Source organism: Pempheris klunzingeri, chromosome 2 (genome assembly GCF_042242105.1).
Source record: "Pempheris klunzingeri isolate RE-2024b chromosome 2, fPemKlu1.hap1, whole genome shotgun sequence".
Lineage (NCBI taxonomy): Eukaryota > Metazoa > Chordata > Actinopteri > Acropomatiformes > Pempheridae > Pempheris > Pempheris klunzingeri.
Window position 1 is genome coordinate 12,837,688 of NC_092013.1, and position 16,123 is coordinate 12,853,810.

Consider the following 16,123-nt stretch of genomic DNA (forward strand, 5'->3'; position numbering starts at 1 on the left):
TTTATAACATGTCCCGAGTTTTGGTGCCTAAACCTAACCACGTAGTTTTGTTGACTAAACCTACGCATGATTTAAAACTGAAACCCACTGAAAAGAATAAATCAAAAGGCTAAAAATGAAAAGGCTAACGGCATTGACGGATGGTTTCACACAGAACTCAAACCCCTCTCCCCTGGGTGAAGGTCCTATATTTGACCCATTCATCCACCACATCCTCCTTCTATGAGGACTTTGTCGCTCTTTATTCGACGTTACTGGGCCGGGCATTAACAGCTGCCGTCAGGCTATTTACCCGTGTGTAAAGAGACACTACATTTTAAATAACTACCCTTTTTTTTTCTCAGTCTCAAAACCCTTTAATTTTGTCATCAGTCAAAAAGTCAATGAGGCTGTTTTCTAAGACAGCTTCTGTACAATTAATACATATTTATCGCTCCACGTTTATTTACAGAAAAAGTGCATGATCATTCCACACTTCACAAACTGTTTTTATATTACGATCCCTGATATTCTGGATTTTGTTCTAAAAACTTCTGTCAGTAGCATTTCATTTGTTAAACAGGTGAAGAGCTCCAAAGTAGTGGAGCCCACTCATGTCAACATTGATAAATCACAGAAATTAGTTCCTTAACTGGACCACAGATGGACTGAGAAGCTTTGCACACGAGCTCATGACTACTTGGCATTAGTCCATTTGCTGCTGAAGCTGTGGTGGCAGCTCCTCCAGCGAGCTGAGCCGATGCTCTCGAGGGACGTCGGGTCGGTTGTGTTTGTTGTGTCTGTCTAGCAGGAACCCGTGGATGCCCAGAGACCGAGAGGCGAGGTAATCATTCACATAGTGGTCCCCAATATGAGCGACACTAGCAGCTGGTGCACCACATCTCTGCAGCGCCTGATCAAAGATGGCTGGACTCGGCTTTGCTACACCTGCTTGCTCTGATGTTATCAAAAAGCTGAAGTGAGACAGCAGACCACAAACACGTAAAATCTCTTCCAGGCGGCCGTCAAAGTTTGACACCACACCCAGCTTGAGTCCTAGAGAGGAGCAACTCTCCAGAGTTTTCGCTGAGTCCGGAAATACCTAAAACAAAGGGACATTATACAATCTTAAATGACCATTTTACACAGAACCATAAAGTATTAATAGAACAGGCTTTAAATTAAATGGTCATTGCAAATGAAAACTGTGATATTTTTTTTTTAGCTTAGTTTATGTTTCCAAACTATTTTGTAATGAATGTGTTGTATTTCTAATGTATGAAGCAGTAACATCAGTAAAGCAGGCTTTATGAAATTGAAATTAACCTATAATTTATTATTTAAGCAAACCACATGTGTCATGTATCATTTACCTCCCAGTTCTCTGCATTGCAGAAGTTATGATAAAGGTTGTGAGCAATTGTGTCTAGCAGGGCTGGGTCCAGTACCCTGCACTGGGAGAAGGTGTCCCGTACAACGGCCATCCACCAAGACCGTCCATCCAGGCCCTGAGTGATGCCGTAGTTTGGGTATCTGCTGGAATGACGTCGATACGCCTGGCGAAAAGCAGCTTCGACTTCCACGGGGCTGAGGTCCAAGCCCATGCGTTCTGCCTCCTTGCAGTACTGCTCTCCCACAGAGGCACGCACCTTCAGCAGGGTGTCTTTTACATCCCATAGCACCCAGCGCAGAGGAGCTCGCATTACACCTACAGAAGTAACACCACAGGCATAACACAGATTAATGTAAAAAAAAACAACAAACAAACACGAGAACCTGAGTGTTTATTAAATGTTTCCTCGCCAGGTTGTTTCTGTGGGAATAGTTCAGACAAACCCAAAAGTCTGAGTCTAAAATCATTGACTAGTTACTATATAGTGAACTAAGCTATATTACCATTTTGAAGTATTGACATTTCTAGTGTTATTAATCAAATCATACAATGTAAAAAGTTATGCACAATAGGCCTTTTTGATAGCAGACATTATGAGCTGTCATAGTAGGAAAAGCACAGACGTTAGTAATAACATTAACAACAACAATTCAGGTGTCCTGGACAGACAGTGTGACACCGAGCCAGCATGCACAGCACCAGGGCCCTGAAACTGAAGCAGCTAAATGGAATTATGTCATATCATAAAATGTCAGAAAATGGGGAAAATGTCGATCTTTGTTTCCAAAAGCCCAAGATGACGTCCTCAAATGTCTTGTTCTTTCCACCACCCACATATGCTGTATTCACTTTACTGTACCCTATTTTTTTTTAAAAATTACTCAAACTGATGATTAGTTAGCTGATAACTAATCGAATAATGGCAGCTCTAAATCTAATTATAATGACAAATGTTTGGGAATATGCACCACTACGGCGCATAATCAACTGATATGATAAACGTCTTAAGGTGGATCCTGCATTAATATCTACGTCTACCTGTGTTATATTTAAATAATTCATAGTCCTTATGACATTTTGACTTGTCATGGTAGGAAAATCAGATGTTGCCAATACTAACATTAAATGACCTGCACACCCACACAGGTATTGTAAATTATTCTGATGAGACTATTGCCCAGGCTGAAGATGCAGGGAGCTGTGTGGGCAACTACATGAGGCCATCAGACTGTAAATCTAAATCTGTAAACTGTACCGCCTTAAAAGCTGCTACATAATCAAGTGGATTAGTATTGTGAAAACAGCTGTGTGGATGGATCATGAATTTGTAGCTTTCTTTAAGGATTGCTCTGTTTTATTCAGGTGTTGCTGTTCTGGTGTCATGATGAGAGTAAGCCAGCATTGACAATAAAAGGACCCTCAAGCTGAGGCAGCTAAATGGAACACAGCCAACACTAATTTCATTATTTACACCCGTGGTTTTCCTTCAGAGACAAGTTAAAGGACGCCTTGGTTTACATGGACATGTCACATTATGTTATGGAAAGTGACAGTGAACCAGACAACCCTGTGCTATGCTGTTGTTACTGATTATCACATGCTAGGTATAAACACAGACATATACGTCATGTTTCCATGGTTATTAACAGCTGCTGACGCTGGCTACTACACACACGTTGGACATGACGTCAACTACAAGCTGTCGTCTTGGTTACAAGTTCTGATCAGCGGAAGTTAACGTTAAAACCAAATATCGTACCTACTTAGCATCGCGTCAAGTGTCCTTGTAATGTTACTGTTTTACCACTATTAGTATTATTAGCAACTTTCCGGCCCATTCGCACATACTGTGTTATAAAGACAAGACAAGAAACAAGCGTTTAAACAGTTTAAACATTACCGAAGTCAAGTCTCCAGAACTGTCACAGGTTGTAAACAAGGTTAGCTAAGTTTAGCCGCCTGTCCTCCTTCTTCTTCGCTTGAGGGGTTTTACGGTAGCTGTTTAACCTCCTATGACGGTGATTCCCAATCACAATATTTATTCCAACCCTCCTCAAATTAACTGTTTAACAGTTTTAATCCGGTGTCTACTGGATTTCCTGCCTTCTCACACTTATAGTTTTGCACGTAGCAGCTACAGTCTGTTATACATCCAGACCAGCAGGCGGCAGTAGGTTCACAAAGTAGCTACCGGAAATTAAATGGACAAACATGGACGCATGCGCGAAGGTTCACATGCTTAAAAGTCAAGTGGAGCAAATTGTGAAGAATACAAATCACTCCTAGCAGTGTAAAAAGTCTGGAGAAATATGACCTAGTCTTTTTTCTCAAGAAATCGGGATGCAAGTAACATAATGGCAACTCCAGCTATTCGGATGTTTCGGAGGTTAGAGGGTCTGTTTTGTGTGTACAAACCTTCTGGTGTCCACTGGAAACTCGTCCGGGATACAATCGAGACAAATCTTCTTAAAGGTGAGATAAAAACCCTTTACTGCATTTAACTCTGCTGCTAGATTTCTATGTGTGCTGTGAAAGTAAGGCATGGTGTCGCTAATGTGCACATTAACATTAAGCACTTGGGTCCCATGTAAATTATTGTTGACCCTTGTATGCTACACCTTTTTTTGTTGCATAGGTTTAAATGCCACACCGTCCCAGCCACTTCCTCAGGAGGTCCGTTTCTTGGCACACCCAGTCAGTGAGGCTGACTCACCCAAGGGACTCACACTGTCTGCAGTCTCCGTGCCAGTGCTCTCCAAACATCCTCTGGGTACTTTATCTTCACCTGGATCACCTGATCATGTTCACACATCTTATCATGGTGCTACTGAATTAAAGTGTTCTCTCATATCTTTAATACATATGTGAGTGAATAAAATGGTTGTTTTCTGTGTGTTTCTAGTGACTGGACCTGAATTCCAAAATATTAAAGTTGGAGTAGGACATCGCCTGGATGCATTCTCCTCTGGTGTCCTGGGTGTGATTTTTAGATCACATGAGAAAACCAATTTATATCAGACTATTTTGTGTTTTAATGTGATAAGTCTCATTTACACACCTTTTTTTTCCACTTTAGTTCTTGCTGTTGGGGATGGAAACAGGGCCCTGAATGATCTCTACAGAACACGAGTCACCAGGGTAATTTATCTTCTTGCTGGTTTTTACATGTGATGTACAAGGATGAAATGAAGACAGAATAAACACAGTGCTGATACAGTTTGTTATGTTTTAGGATTACACACTGGAGGGTGAATTTGGGACAGCAACAGATGATTTCTCTCACACGGGCAGAGTTGTGGAAAGGGCCACCTATGGTAAGACCATGTGTGTCCAGTTTGGTCGCTTGATACTGTGAGATCATTGCATTTGAGAAGAAGTATTATATTTTATTTTTTTTATTACTTGAAATAAGTGGTTACACAGCTCACTACAGATAACCAATAACACTGTCTAAAGCCATTCACTCTGTAATACTGTAACTCATTGTGTATTCGTCACCAGCTGGTAACAAAACTGAAGCTCACTGCATCAGTTATTGTGCCTTTTAACTGTATCTTACGATGACATATTGTCGTGTTCAACAGGTCACATCACTCAGGATAAGCTGGACAAAGTCTTGGCAATGCTGCAAGGAGCCAATCAAAAGGCCTTGTTAATGTAACTATATTTAATACTCATTGCATTTCTATAAACCTAATATCAATATTGTATAAGTTCCACCTCATTGGACAGTTTTGTCTCTGTGCTTCATCATTTGAATAAGCTTTTAGCAGGGACACAATAAAGTGCTAAATGATTTTTTTCGTAGACACAGATCACATTTTCCCTCCTGTGTAGGCATTCCACAGTAGACTTGCGCTCACAGGAGGCCTATGAGATGGCTGTGAAAGGTTTACTGGGTCCAGAGGGAAAATCGCAGCCTATTTTGACAGGATTGCGTTGCATTCACTTCCAGCCCCCCAACTTCACTTTAGGTAAATAATCTTCAATTGTACACACAGCAAACTTCATCTAACAATTTGAAATATTTTCAGTATACTCGCTGATCTTGCTTGATATTTTTTCCCCCTGTTCTTGCAGAGGTGCAGTGCATAAATGAAACTCAGAAATATCTGCTCAAAGTTGTGCATGAGATTGGACTCGAGCTGCGCAGCGCAGCGGTGTGTAAAGGAGTTAGACGGACCAGAGATGGCCCCTTCACCTTGCAGGACGCCCTGATCCGTCATCACTGGACTGCTTCTGATGTAATGCAGGCCATCAGGCAGTATAAGTCCTCTAAAAAAACATTCCCACACACAGATCAAGGACCCAGCGTCACAACCACTGGAGGAGAATACAACGACAGTCAGTCAACAGGATGAAAGCAGCGATGAAGCAGCAGTAGGTGGAATCAAATAACTTGTTGCTGTGATAAGCAGTTAATACAAGTCACTCTGGTAGCTGATCACAAAAAACAGAACGGCTCTACAGCTACTCTACGAGCCCGAACGCTGCATCACTTTGTGTTCAGCTCCGTTGGAAAAGAGATGAGAAAGATCAGAGATCCTGATTCAAGAGAAAATATCAAATTGGACACATTTCATTATATCATGCGTTTGTTTAATGTACAAACTACAGAGACACCTTCATTAAATGTGGTGCAGGTAATATTAAATTATTCCCCAAAGTATTAACATGAAAGTGTTTTTCATTTATTTTCTATCATGAAATATAATGAGAAGATTTTTAAGATATGTTTTGTTGCGGTACTACTTTTTATAGTTTGAACTTATTGCTGTGTCTATAGATGAGATGTTAAACAGTGCATTAGTACAAAGTAGTTGGTGGTGTTTAATGTGTCTTGGTGAGACAATGCACTTTCTATACACACAAAAACTCCAAAGTGACAGAAGGTCAAAGCTAATTTTATTTCACTTACTTTGCTGTCATTGTTTTAAACCACTCAAGACAGGAGAAAGAAATGACCCCAATAGTAACTTGAACGGTGCTCCTACGTTTAGGATACAAACCTGTATATGTAACCGTGTGCCTTAACCCTTTCAAAAGGTTTTTATTCAGTTATTTCTTCATGGAAATAACTTTGTAATTTGATGCAAATTATAGGGAAAATGGGAAGTTCCTATTCCCAAAGAAAATATTAATTATAGGAAACTTTGGTCTTCTCATGTGGGAATTCTTGAATCCTTAATTTTTAATTCCTGAATCGTTGGGTCTCTCTCTAATTAAAGAGTTTGGTCTAGACCTGCTCTTTATGTAAAGCGTCTAGAGATAATGCTGTTGTGAATTGGCGCTATATAAATAAAGATTGATTGATATATGTTGAATTGTATGTTTGTAGACAGACTGATGCTTTTGCTTGTTCAGCTGACCTGTTGTGTACTGACTAAAAGTCTCTAGGTTACACAGCAGCAATTCATTGGAATTAATTAGCACTGGTGTTGTACTTTTACAGTGGTGTAATAGAAAGCATCCTGTCTGGCAACAAATGGGCAAGGGATGTGCATAGTTCACCACAGGATATTAATCTCAACAACCACTTTATACCTTGTTAAATAAAGAATATGTACATCACTTGTATCCATCTTCTGAGCATCAGTGAGCCAAGGTTCCTGCCCAGAGCCCAAATGACATTTGACATACCAGCAGACTACAGAGCAGCTTCTTTCCTCAGGCTCTAACAATCGTAAATGCAATAAAAACGGTTTCTTGTAGCTTAAAGAGATTATAACTTACATTTCATTGTGATCCTTGTACCTAGAAGTTTACTAATTGAATACTTGGTAATTTCTTGGTATTGGTACCAAATCACATCATTCTTGGAAATCATTTCTTGTATATTATTATCAGGTTTTGTGATGTTTGATGTTGAACAGAGTAACAATGTTTACATGTCCCGACCTAAAACTGAATTATCTGAATAACTGAGGGCAGGAAGGAAGGAGGAATAATTCTCCTGGTGGGTTAATGTTGCCAGTGAAGTTAGGGCCAATCACTAATATCAGATTTGGTGTAATCGTCTTCATCCTCTGATGTCAGAAGATGCTGCCTCAGCGTTTCTTTTTCCCCACAAAAGCTCTTTTGGGATGTTTTGGGGTTATTGCAGTGGCGCCATTGTTGTCATGCTCTTCATACCATTGAAGGACTTGTTGCTCCACTGGGAACACTGTTGTCTTTGTCAGTCTGGAAACACACAACTTCCATGAGGACACAAATTAACTACGTGAGCACACAGTTGTTGTTCTGGAGGTTTATTAAGCATGAGACATGATGTTAGAACAATTTGATTAAAGTGATATAGATTACAGGGAAATACACAGAAACATAACAAAAAATATTTGATTTAAAACCTGCTAATTATTTAACTACCACTGTCTTTAATTATAGAGGCATGAAATTAATTTATGATTATCTGGCCGACCTGGCAGCTGTGTGACAAAAACCAAGTAGGACGTTGCCAGAAGTGTTCATTTAGAACAGATGGTAAACACACAAACCATAATAAACTCAATGTAATCATTGTATAAGACTGTGTGCTAAACAGCCAGGAAGGAAAAAGACACTCTGGTTCACAGGCATATTGCACTATTATTACATAAGTATGCTCAAAGTTCTGCAGACCCTTACTAGTATTGATTTGGTGCCATGTTTTTTTTAACTTCCAAGTGGTAATTTTCCCTGTTAAGATTCAGAAACAGTGGAATTTAAAGCCACGTACAGACACAGTGTATATTTGTGTCCTAAAAATAAAATTGATCATTTTCATAAAGTATCGACACTGTAGAACAACAATAACTGTACAGTATAGAAGACTGTCTTTGTGGAAACAAGGACAAGGAATCTTTTATTACACCCACAGATGGAAATTCCTCAGTCTGGAACAATACAAACAGTGACTTAATGTGATCATTTCAAATTGCAGCAGTAGAGTAAAGCTTTCATATTCCAGAAGGAAAATCAATCCAACAAGATAAAACACACAGTAGGAAGAAAGCCCACACCAGCTGTACAGTATAGTTTATACATGAAGGCTTACAGTGAGTACACATCAAAACACCCTCTGTGGCTTCATCTCACAGCCAAATTATGAACTATTTTATGCATCTAAAGGAATATTTTACTCTTAAATTGTCCTCTAACTCAATAATGTACTTGTAAGGCTTGGTAGGAATAATAAAACAGCTAAAGGTAATTGTGAAAAGGAAATTTAACTTATACATTTATATAAATGAATACAACTAATAATAAAACGGATTGAAAGAACCAAAGATTGTTTAAGTACCAGCTTCAGTTCAACACACGTCTGTTCAGCAACATCCTGAAGATTTTCTCTGCTGGGGCTCTTTGTGTAACAACAAGACTTCCTCTGTTGTGTCAACTTTTTGACTCAGCATCCTGGAAACAACACAACAACAACACAATCATTTGTATGAATGGAAGACAACATTAAAACACCCCAGAATATATAAGTTTATAATTTTAAAACTCATATGAGTGTGATAGCTGGCACTAGACAAAGGAAAAGTCTGCGACAGAGATGAAATATGTTACCTGGCCACAGTTTCCAAAGACTGAATCACATTTTCACCTGTGGCCGCGCTGCACTCCATGAATGTGAAGTTGTACTCCTGTGGAGGTAAAACTGCTGCTGTTAATGTGGGTCTGTGACTGAATCACAGCTATTCAGCTATATTCTGTCATCACCAGATGAGCTAAAAGTGTGAGAGGATGTAACTCCACAGACCCATACCGTAGCGAGAGTTGCCCCCTGCTCAGTTTTAACCTGCCGCTTTGCATGATCACTTTTATTCCCCAGAAGTAAAATGGTCACGTCTTCTGCAGCCCCTTCCTGCAAAGAGAGTTTGATTTCCATTTAAAGTATGTCTACAGACCAATCTGAGGTCACATGTACTCTAAAAAGTAAAAGTAAAAGTTTTATTTTGTTTGCTCTCAGATAAATTAGTGTATACTGAAAATCAATATCAATATTGGAATGTGAAGTATGGTTGATGCATATAGATGCCATAGATATCATCATGTAGATATCATTGGTAGTTAATTCAGTATAGGTTTTTATCATTGTTGTAGTTAAGACTATATTCAGAGGAGATTCTTGGAGATTTTAAATTGTATATAAAGAACTAACACTTTCATGGTTCTGACCTTCATGTGTTTGTAGTAGTGGCAACAAATACTTCATCAGGTTTTTGGACTTGTTCACTACTCTTTGATCAGATAGTTCCAGATAGTATAGATTTTAGAAAAGTTCTTACATAACTGTTCTGTGTTATGGCATTAAATTATGATCCATATGAGAAGTTTCATATCATTAAAAAGAAAAAAGAAAAAAATTGTAAACAAAGCCAGTGGTGTGGTGACGACACTGAAACAACAGCCACTGAAGCTTTAAGGGCACCATACCTGAATGCAGCTCGCCCAGTAGCTGACAGCAGAAAAACTCTGGGAGGAAGTGATGTCGTACATCAAGAGAAAAGCCTGGGCTTTGTGGAAAATCTGTCTTGTGAGGCTGTGAAACCTTTGAAGGGTAACAAAGAATGTTAGCAGAAACAGGCTGCTCAGAGATTTTGTGCTTTTCATCACAAGAGGCCACTGGCTTAACAGGATGGTGCAATTACTGTTGTAATTCACCCTAAAGGGAGAACGTGTGCTTCTGCTGGTCTAATGATACTGGTTAGATGAGTTTGCAGAGACTTCCCTGAACCCTTTTTTCAAGAGAAGCACTCTGAACATCTTTCCTGGAAATACTGGTGATGTAAACACTGACTGCACAATGGCTTCTACAATGAAGTTCACTACATTATTATATTTATTATATAAGGCCACAAGGCCTTATATAATAAATGTGAAGCCCTTTTATTTATGTTTTGGGGCTTTAAGACTAAATCGTAATCTAAATCTTCTGACAGCAGACATGTTTAAACAGTTTAAGTGACAATGACTTGGTGTATATCCCTGTGTTGACATTACGGAGGCTCTCTGTAAACTCTATATGGCTGTCAGTGACTGTCTGAGCCACACACTGGTATGACCTTTTTCAATATTAACTTGTATTCAAACCACACTAATCTGCTAATCTATGTCCTGTGAAAATGCAACCAACATGAAGAATGTGGTGTGAACACGTGGACATCAACACACTGCATGCACATCACCCTCAGCTCTGCTGCTGGGACCAAATCTGTGCTAATTACAGCTTACAAAGCATTTCAGAGATGTGTCAAACCTGTTCTGAAACCAGGCCTGACGGAGGCTTCTAATCCCTTTGGTTTGAACACTTTGTTTGGTATGTTTAGGGTTGCTGCTGCCTGTAGTTACTCACATTTATAGTATCCGTGACCGTCTACAGCAGTAAGAGTGTAGAGGATGACACTTGTGTAAGCACTGTCACATATGCTCAGTTGAAGTCTTGTCTGCTGAGGTGTACACACTGCCAGTGACCATCACACTGTTGGCCTCGCAAAAAACCTCTTCTTTAAACAACAACAACATTATTTCCCTTTTCTGCGCACGTTGGAAATCGGTGACGTTTTGACAGAAATCTCTACTCTGCTTACAGACATCTTTACGCAAACATCATCAGAAAACGGTCGACCTCTTAATGCTTCAAGACCACCACCATTATCCCAACAGAGACAGACTGAAGGACATGATCAATCCTGGATGTAGTTTATGTCACACGCTCGGGGATGCATGTTTGTAGCTTCAGAGGGGTTGCTCATTTCCTCAAATATTGGGTGAACTTTTTAACATGAGCAAAATGTGTTAAAATTATTTTTACATTTCCTCTACATGCAACGTACTGCAAGGAAATCGCCTGATGAGGAAAACAGACTCCTAAAATGGTAAAATGTCTTCTCAAAAAGACTTACAGTTCAGGTTTGACTGCAACAGAAATATTTGGTACAAGTGTCTCAATAATGCAGTGTAAAAGAAAACAGGAAAGTTACCTTTCTTGACCTGCTGTGTCCCACAACCGTAGCACCACAGGTTTTCCATCCACTACCACAGTCCACAAGGAGCTGTCAAGTCCTGCAAAATGTATTTATGTTACATTAAATTGTATATTTACACACATTTATGGGAATAAAACAGGATAAAGATCTGGGTCTTACCAACAGAGGCTGGTAAATCTAAAGAAAACTTCCCGCTTTGAGCTCTTTCTATGAAGGAGGTTTTGCCCACACTGCTGTCTCCAATCATCAGCACATTGTAGCTATTGGCTGTGGGAGTTTCTCCTAAAATTAACAGAAAAGCACTTTCGGGTCACATGTTACACTCCTTTCTCCATATTAAACTGACTGCTGTGTGTAAGTATTAATGCTCTGTTTACCCAGAGAATACGTCTTTTGACTCTGTTGTCCGAGGTGGATCCCAGCATAAGGATGCTGAACTGGAGTCACTCGTTCGGATGTTTTCTCACTGTGGAACAGACGACGTTGAGAGAATAATCTGCAGTGGATCCTGCAATCTGCTGCAGATTAAAACTACAAGAATACCTAAACATACCTCCCTCTTCCAGGAAAAGCACATCTTAATAATTTACATGCATACATACACACATCTCACGTTACACGTCTTCAATCATGCACACAATAGTAAGAACCACTGTACAGTTTGGTCACTGCGCCCTATCCTTTTGTCTGTCCTCATGACAAGTCAGTAACTGATAGAGGGACAAATGAATATTTTCCATGCTTGTGCTTCCATCTCATCTTCTAAGATGATTATGTTGAGAATAACGCAGTGGCAGTCACATCATATCACGCTAACCTCTCGTGTCTCCTTACTCAGACCAGCAGTGACCTCACTATAGACTGCCTATTAGGAAGCTGGATCACAACAAAGCACTGTAAACCAACAAAGCTGTTTATATAGTGCGTGTACTGTACTATGTTGATGAGGATTAGAGCAGAGGTAAGGCGTTTGTGAGATATAATGATTGAGTGACAGAACGTCTTTACCACTTCAGTGGATAGTTTTATTTTGAACTGACGTGAGAAGACTGACGGTAAGTCTTTGCCATAAACGCTAAAACATGACGGTAGTTTCCAGGTTAGTTAAACTGATGCAGAACTGTCAGTGCAATATTGCAATAAGATTAAATGGTTAACACTGACTAAACGCAGACTAACATGGTCTACAAATTTCATGGAGGTTAAATGTCTAGAAGACTATCTGAGAGTCAAATAAGTCTTGATATGATCATTGTTTACTGGTTCTGAGCAGTGAAATCCAAACCCAGACTCTCCTCAGTGATGTTTTCAGTTGCTGAGGTAATGGTTAGTTGTTCATTGCTGTATAAATCCAATGTGATTCAATGTACCCTTGCTTAAATCAATTAAGCTGTGATAGATTTAGTAACCCAAGCAATAGTTACCCAACCAATTGGACAAGTTTTGGAGGAGGCCGCACTGTTGATGTCTCTGTTGTCGGCCTTACCTTTTGGGCCTTGAGTGCTTTTCCAGCATTGAAGTGCTGATATTGGATGATGGTTTCTTGTCGCTTTCATCAACCTGCACAGACGAAAAACATGGCAGTCATGAGGTGACGGCAGCAGATATATGATACACATATTGTTTTCTCTTTAGTTTGCCACTTGATAAAAAGATAATCTTATATATTTGTTTTATGTCAAGCCAACAACTGCAGATCTACTTTTTGTATTTGACAGGTTTCACAGGAATAATCATCTGGCACACAGGAAGTGAGATGTTTGTTTTTCTGGGAGCGCTTTATCAGATACTCAGGAATTTGTGCTGATTGTGCTCCATCTGATATGTGATGTAACAATGCAATGTTACAACCACTAAAATATGACATTTTATAGTGAGGAAAAGTATCAGGGCTTTTTGATATAATCAATGCATGCATAACAACCAAAACATCTGTGCAAGGCCTTTTCTCTGCTGCATGATGCTGCATGCTTTGAGGTCACTCATTTGCCACAGCCCCCTGACTGTCAGTCATTTAGTCCTATTTAAGTAAACAAGAGACAAAAATAAACACAGAACCACATTTACGTTCTACTTTACACTCTGAGAAACATGCACTGTGGTCTGCATGTTCCTCATTTTGGTTCCTTGCTTCATTTTGCTCTTGTAACAAACACTTGATCAGTGTGCAGTGGGAAGTACAACACAGACTTACTGTGAGAAAGAGAACTGCTCAGTGTTTAGAAAGTTCCCTAAAAACTGGCCACAAGTAGGAATTAAAACACAGTGCAAACAGTAGTCTGTGCATCAGTTGCAATGTGAAATAACTATAACTGAAGATTCCTACTAAAAATTGTTAGATTGTAAGACAGAAAACTGCTTACCTCTGCTATTTTATCCAGGCCCAAAGACTCTTCTTCAGTTGTCGTGGTTGTGCTTTCATCTGTGATGCTTGTGACATCTCTCCCTTTTTGTGTTTCTGTTATTTTGTCGCCTCTTTCGGTTTGATCCTCGTTGTTTTGGTGTCCACGTGACTTCCGGTGAGATCCCAATTTTCTTCTTCTCCCACCAGATGCTGATTCTGACATTAGATCATGTTTGGGAGAAGTGCGTGGTATAGCAGGGAGATAATTGGGAGTCAGCTGAGGCTCTGTTTCTATTAACTGGCCATGAGAAACAGGATTTTCTTCAAATGTCTGGCGAGCTGGAGGTTTGAAATAAGACTCACCAGTGTGGCTGCACTCCACTGTTTCAAATACTTTTTCTTCCCTTTGTTGAGACTCACTGTGGCTGCGTTTTATGTAAGGCTGCAGCTCATTTTCTTTGATGCCAGACAAACATTCAGACTTTACATCTCCAACATTTGCTGCAGTCTCTGTTGCATCATTATCCACCCCCTGCTTTTGATGCAAGTCTTGAGTCCGTGATCCGAGACTCCTGCGAGTGGACCCCATCTTTCTTCTCCTGTTTGGTGAATTTAAATTGGGACTTGCACTGTTCATCTCGAGATTTTTATTGTGAGCGACATCATCCACGTCGTTCAGCTCTTGCATGCTAGCCTGGTCATTCTCATACCCTTCTCCAGCTCCTCCTCTGATCACAGATTTCACTATTTCCAAATCTGCCGCAGCTACAACTGGTGCATCATCTGATTTCAAACCTTGGTCCTGTATTGTGTTTACACTCTCTGGCTTTTCCTCATCATTTTCTGTACTCATTTTGATCCCACATGAAGACTCAAAACTCCCTTTTTTTGTAGCGTCTTCAGTATTCAAAGTCTGCACAGAGGTTATATGCATCTCATTGCCCGTCAAATCATCTAGCTGCGATGATTCCATGCTAACATCTACATTCCTCTCGGTGTTTCTTGCATCAGTAACCTGAACAAACCTAACAGGATTAACCACTTCTTCACTGTAGGAGGCAGATTGCTCAAGAGGGAAAGCCTTCAACTCATCTATGTCTGACATATTGCTCTGTATACTCTGCAGGTCAGAGGTACAGCTTTGTTGCGTTTGCCCCTTGTTGTCTCCACTACTGGTTTCATTCGTTTTCAGTTGTTTTTCATAACAAAGACTCTGCGATGTCCTTTTCTTCATTGGTAACTCTTCCACTATTTCCATCTTCTCAAGCTTTCTAACGTTAGCTTCTATGTTAAAGTCGCTTTCTTTTGTTTCATCTTTGTTGTCCTTTCCTCCTTCTGGTTTCCCACTGAGAGTCCGGCGAGTAGAGCCCATCTTTCTCCTCTTCTGTTTGGATTTCTCTTGCAAATCTGCACTTTCTTCTGTCCCAAGTTGGCTGGTACATGCAGTCACTGCTGTAGAAAGTCCACTTTCCTCAGTCACATCAGCAGCTTGCTCTGCTCTGAAGTTTTCCTCAAGGCCAGTGTCACATGGAGCTAAAGTGTCATTTTTGTTGTGTGAAGCAGAAAACGGGTCACCCTGTGAAGCATTAATTTCTTGGGCTTCATGGTCTTTCTTCGTCGAATCTTGTAATTTTTCCCCAACTTCATCCTGTCCACAAAGTTGTGGACCCACAGTTTCTATTGCATCGTTTGTCAGTTGCATATTCATTTCTTGTCCCAGTGAGTCTTTATCACAAGATAAAACTTCAGTGTTTTGGACATGAAAGGCTTCTTCTTGCTCAGGAACATTTGCAGTGATTGACATGGCCGTGATTTTGTCATCATGACATGAGATATTCTCTATGTGTGAATCATCCTTCCAATCTGAGACTTCTGGCGATTGTATCGAGTCCATTTTAACTGTGTCATATCTTGTAAACTGACATAAATCCTCTGGCTCTTTTGAGTGTTTCTTTTCCTCCTCATCGTCCTTATCATTGGATTTGACAGAATCATCTTTGCTTGAGCTTGAGGTAATGTCCAACAAAATATTGTCTTCCTCCAGCATCTTTGGTGTGTTTTCTTTATCATTTACAGTTGATCTAATTTCCTCAGAAGGTTTGAGGTATGCTTTCTCTTTTAATTCTTCCAGCCACATTGTCTCTGTTGCTATTAACATTTTTGTTGTTTCGAGGGCTTCATCATCCCCTCTACTTTCTTCAGATTCTTTAGGTTCGTCCTTTACGTGCTGTCTGCTGCCTTTACTTCTTCGGCTTGACCCAAATTTCCTTTTGTTCCTTGTGGGGCTTGTGTGACTTTGCTCTTTGATACTCTGAGAATTGTCCAGATTGAAATCTGGAGGTGCATTCATTTCTGATAGTGGTGTTTTCAAAGAAGATTTGCTCTCTTTAACTGAGGGGTGATCAATTTTATGCATGTCTTGCATTTCTGTTGGCT

At 39.9% G+C, this 16,123-nt stretch overlaps 3 protein-coding genes across 3 annotated transcripts; 1 reads left to right on the forward strand and 2 right to left on the reverse strand.

Moving 5' to 3' along the window:
• Positions 1-443: 443 nt before the first annotated feature.
• On the reverse strand, positions 444-3,372 carry hdhd3 (haloacid dehalogenase-like hydrolase domain containing 3). Its single transcript, XM_070848741.1, has 3 exons — positions 3,273-3,372; positions 1,353-1,687; positions 444-1,081 (listed from the first exon to the last, which is right to left on the reverse strand). Exons 2-3 carry the CDS (start codon positions 1,680-1,682, stop codon positions 686-688), a joined length of 726 nt encoding a protein of 241 aa, XP_070704842.1. The 5' UTR covers positions 1,683-1,687; positions 3,273-3,372; the 3' UTR covers positions 444-685.
• Positions 3,373-3,659: 287 nt separating this feature from the next.
• trub2 (TruB pseudouridine (psi) synthase family member 2) lies at positions 3,660-6,024 on the forward strand. The gene is given in 9 exon segments (XM_070847121.1): positions 3,660-3,844; positions 4,008-4,142; positions 4,275-4,349; positions 4,449-4,510; positions 4,605-4,686; positions 4,957-5,029; positions 5,210-5,346; positions 5,453-5,648; positions 5,650-6,024. Coding segments are annotated over 9 exon segments (999 nt in total). The 5' UTR covers positions 3,660-3,726; the 3' UTR covers positions 5,771-6,024.
• Positions 6,025-7,615: 1,591 nt separating this feature from the next.
• rab44 (RAB44, member RAS oncogene family) lies at positions 7,616-15,548 on the reverse strand. Its single transcript, XM_070850969.1, has 9 exons — positions 13,707-15,548; positions 12,830-12,903; positions 11,721-11,809; positions 11,503-11,625; positions 11,338-11,419; positions 9,791-9,905; positions 9,120-9,218; positions 8,921-8,997; positions 7,616-8,764 (listed from the first exon to the last, which is right to left on the reverse strand). Exons 1-9 carry the CDS (start codon positions 15,489-15,491, stop codon positions 8,677-8,679), a joined length of 2,532 nt encoding a protein of 843 aa, XP_070707070.1. The 5' UTR covers positions 15,492-15,548; the 3' UTR covers positions 7,616-8,676.
• Positions 15,549-16,123: the final 575 nt, after the last annotated feature.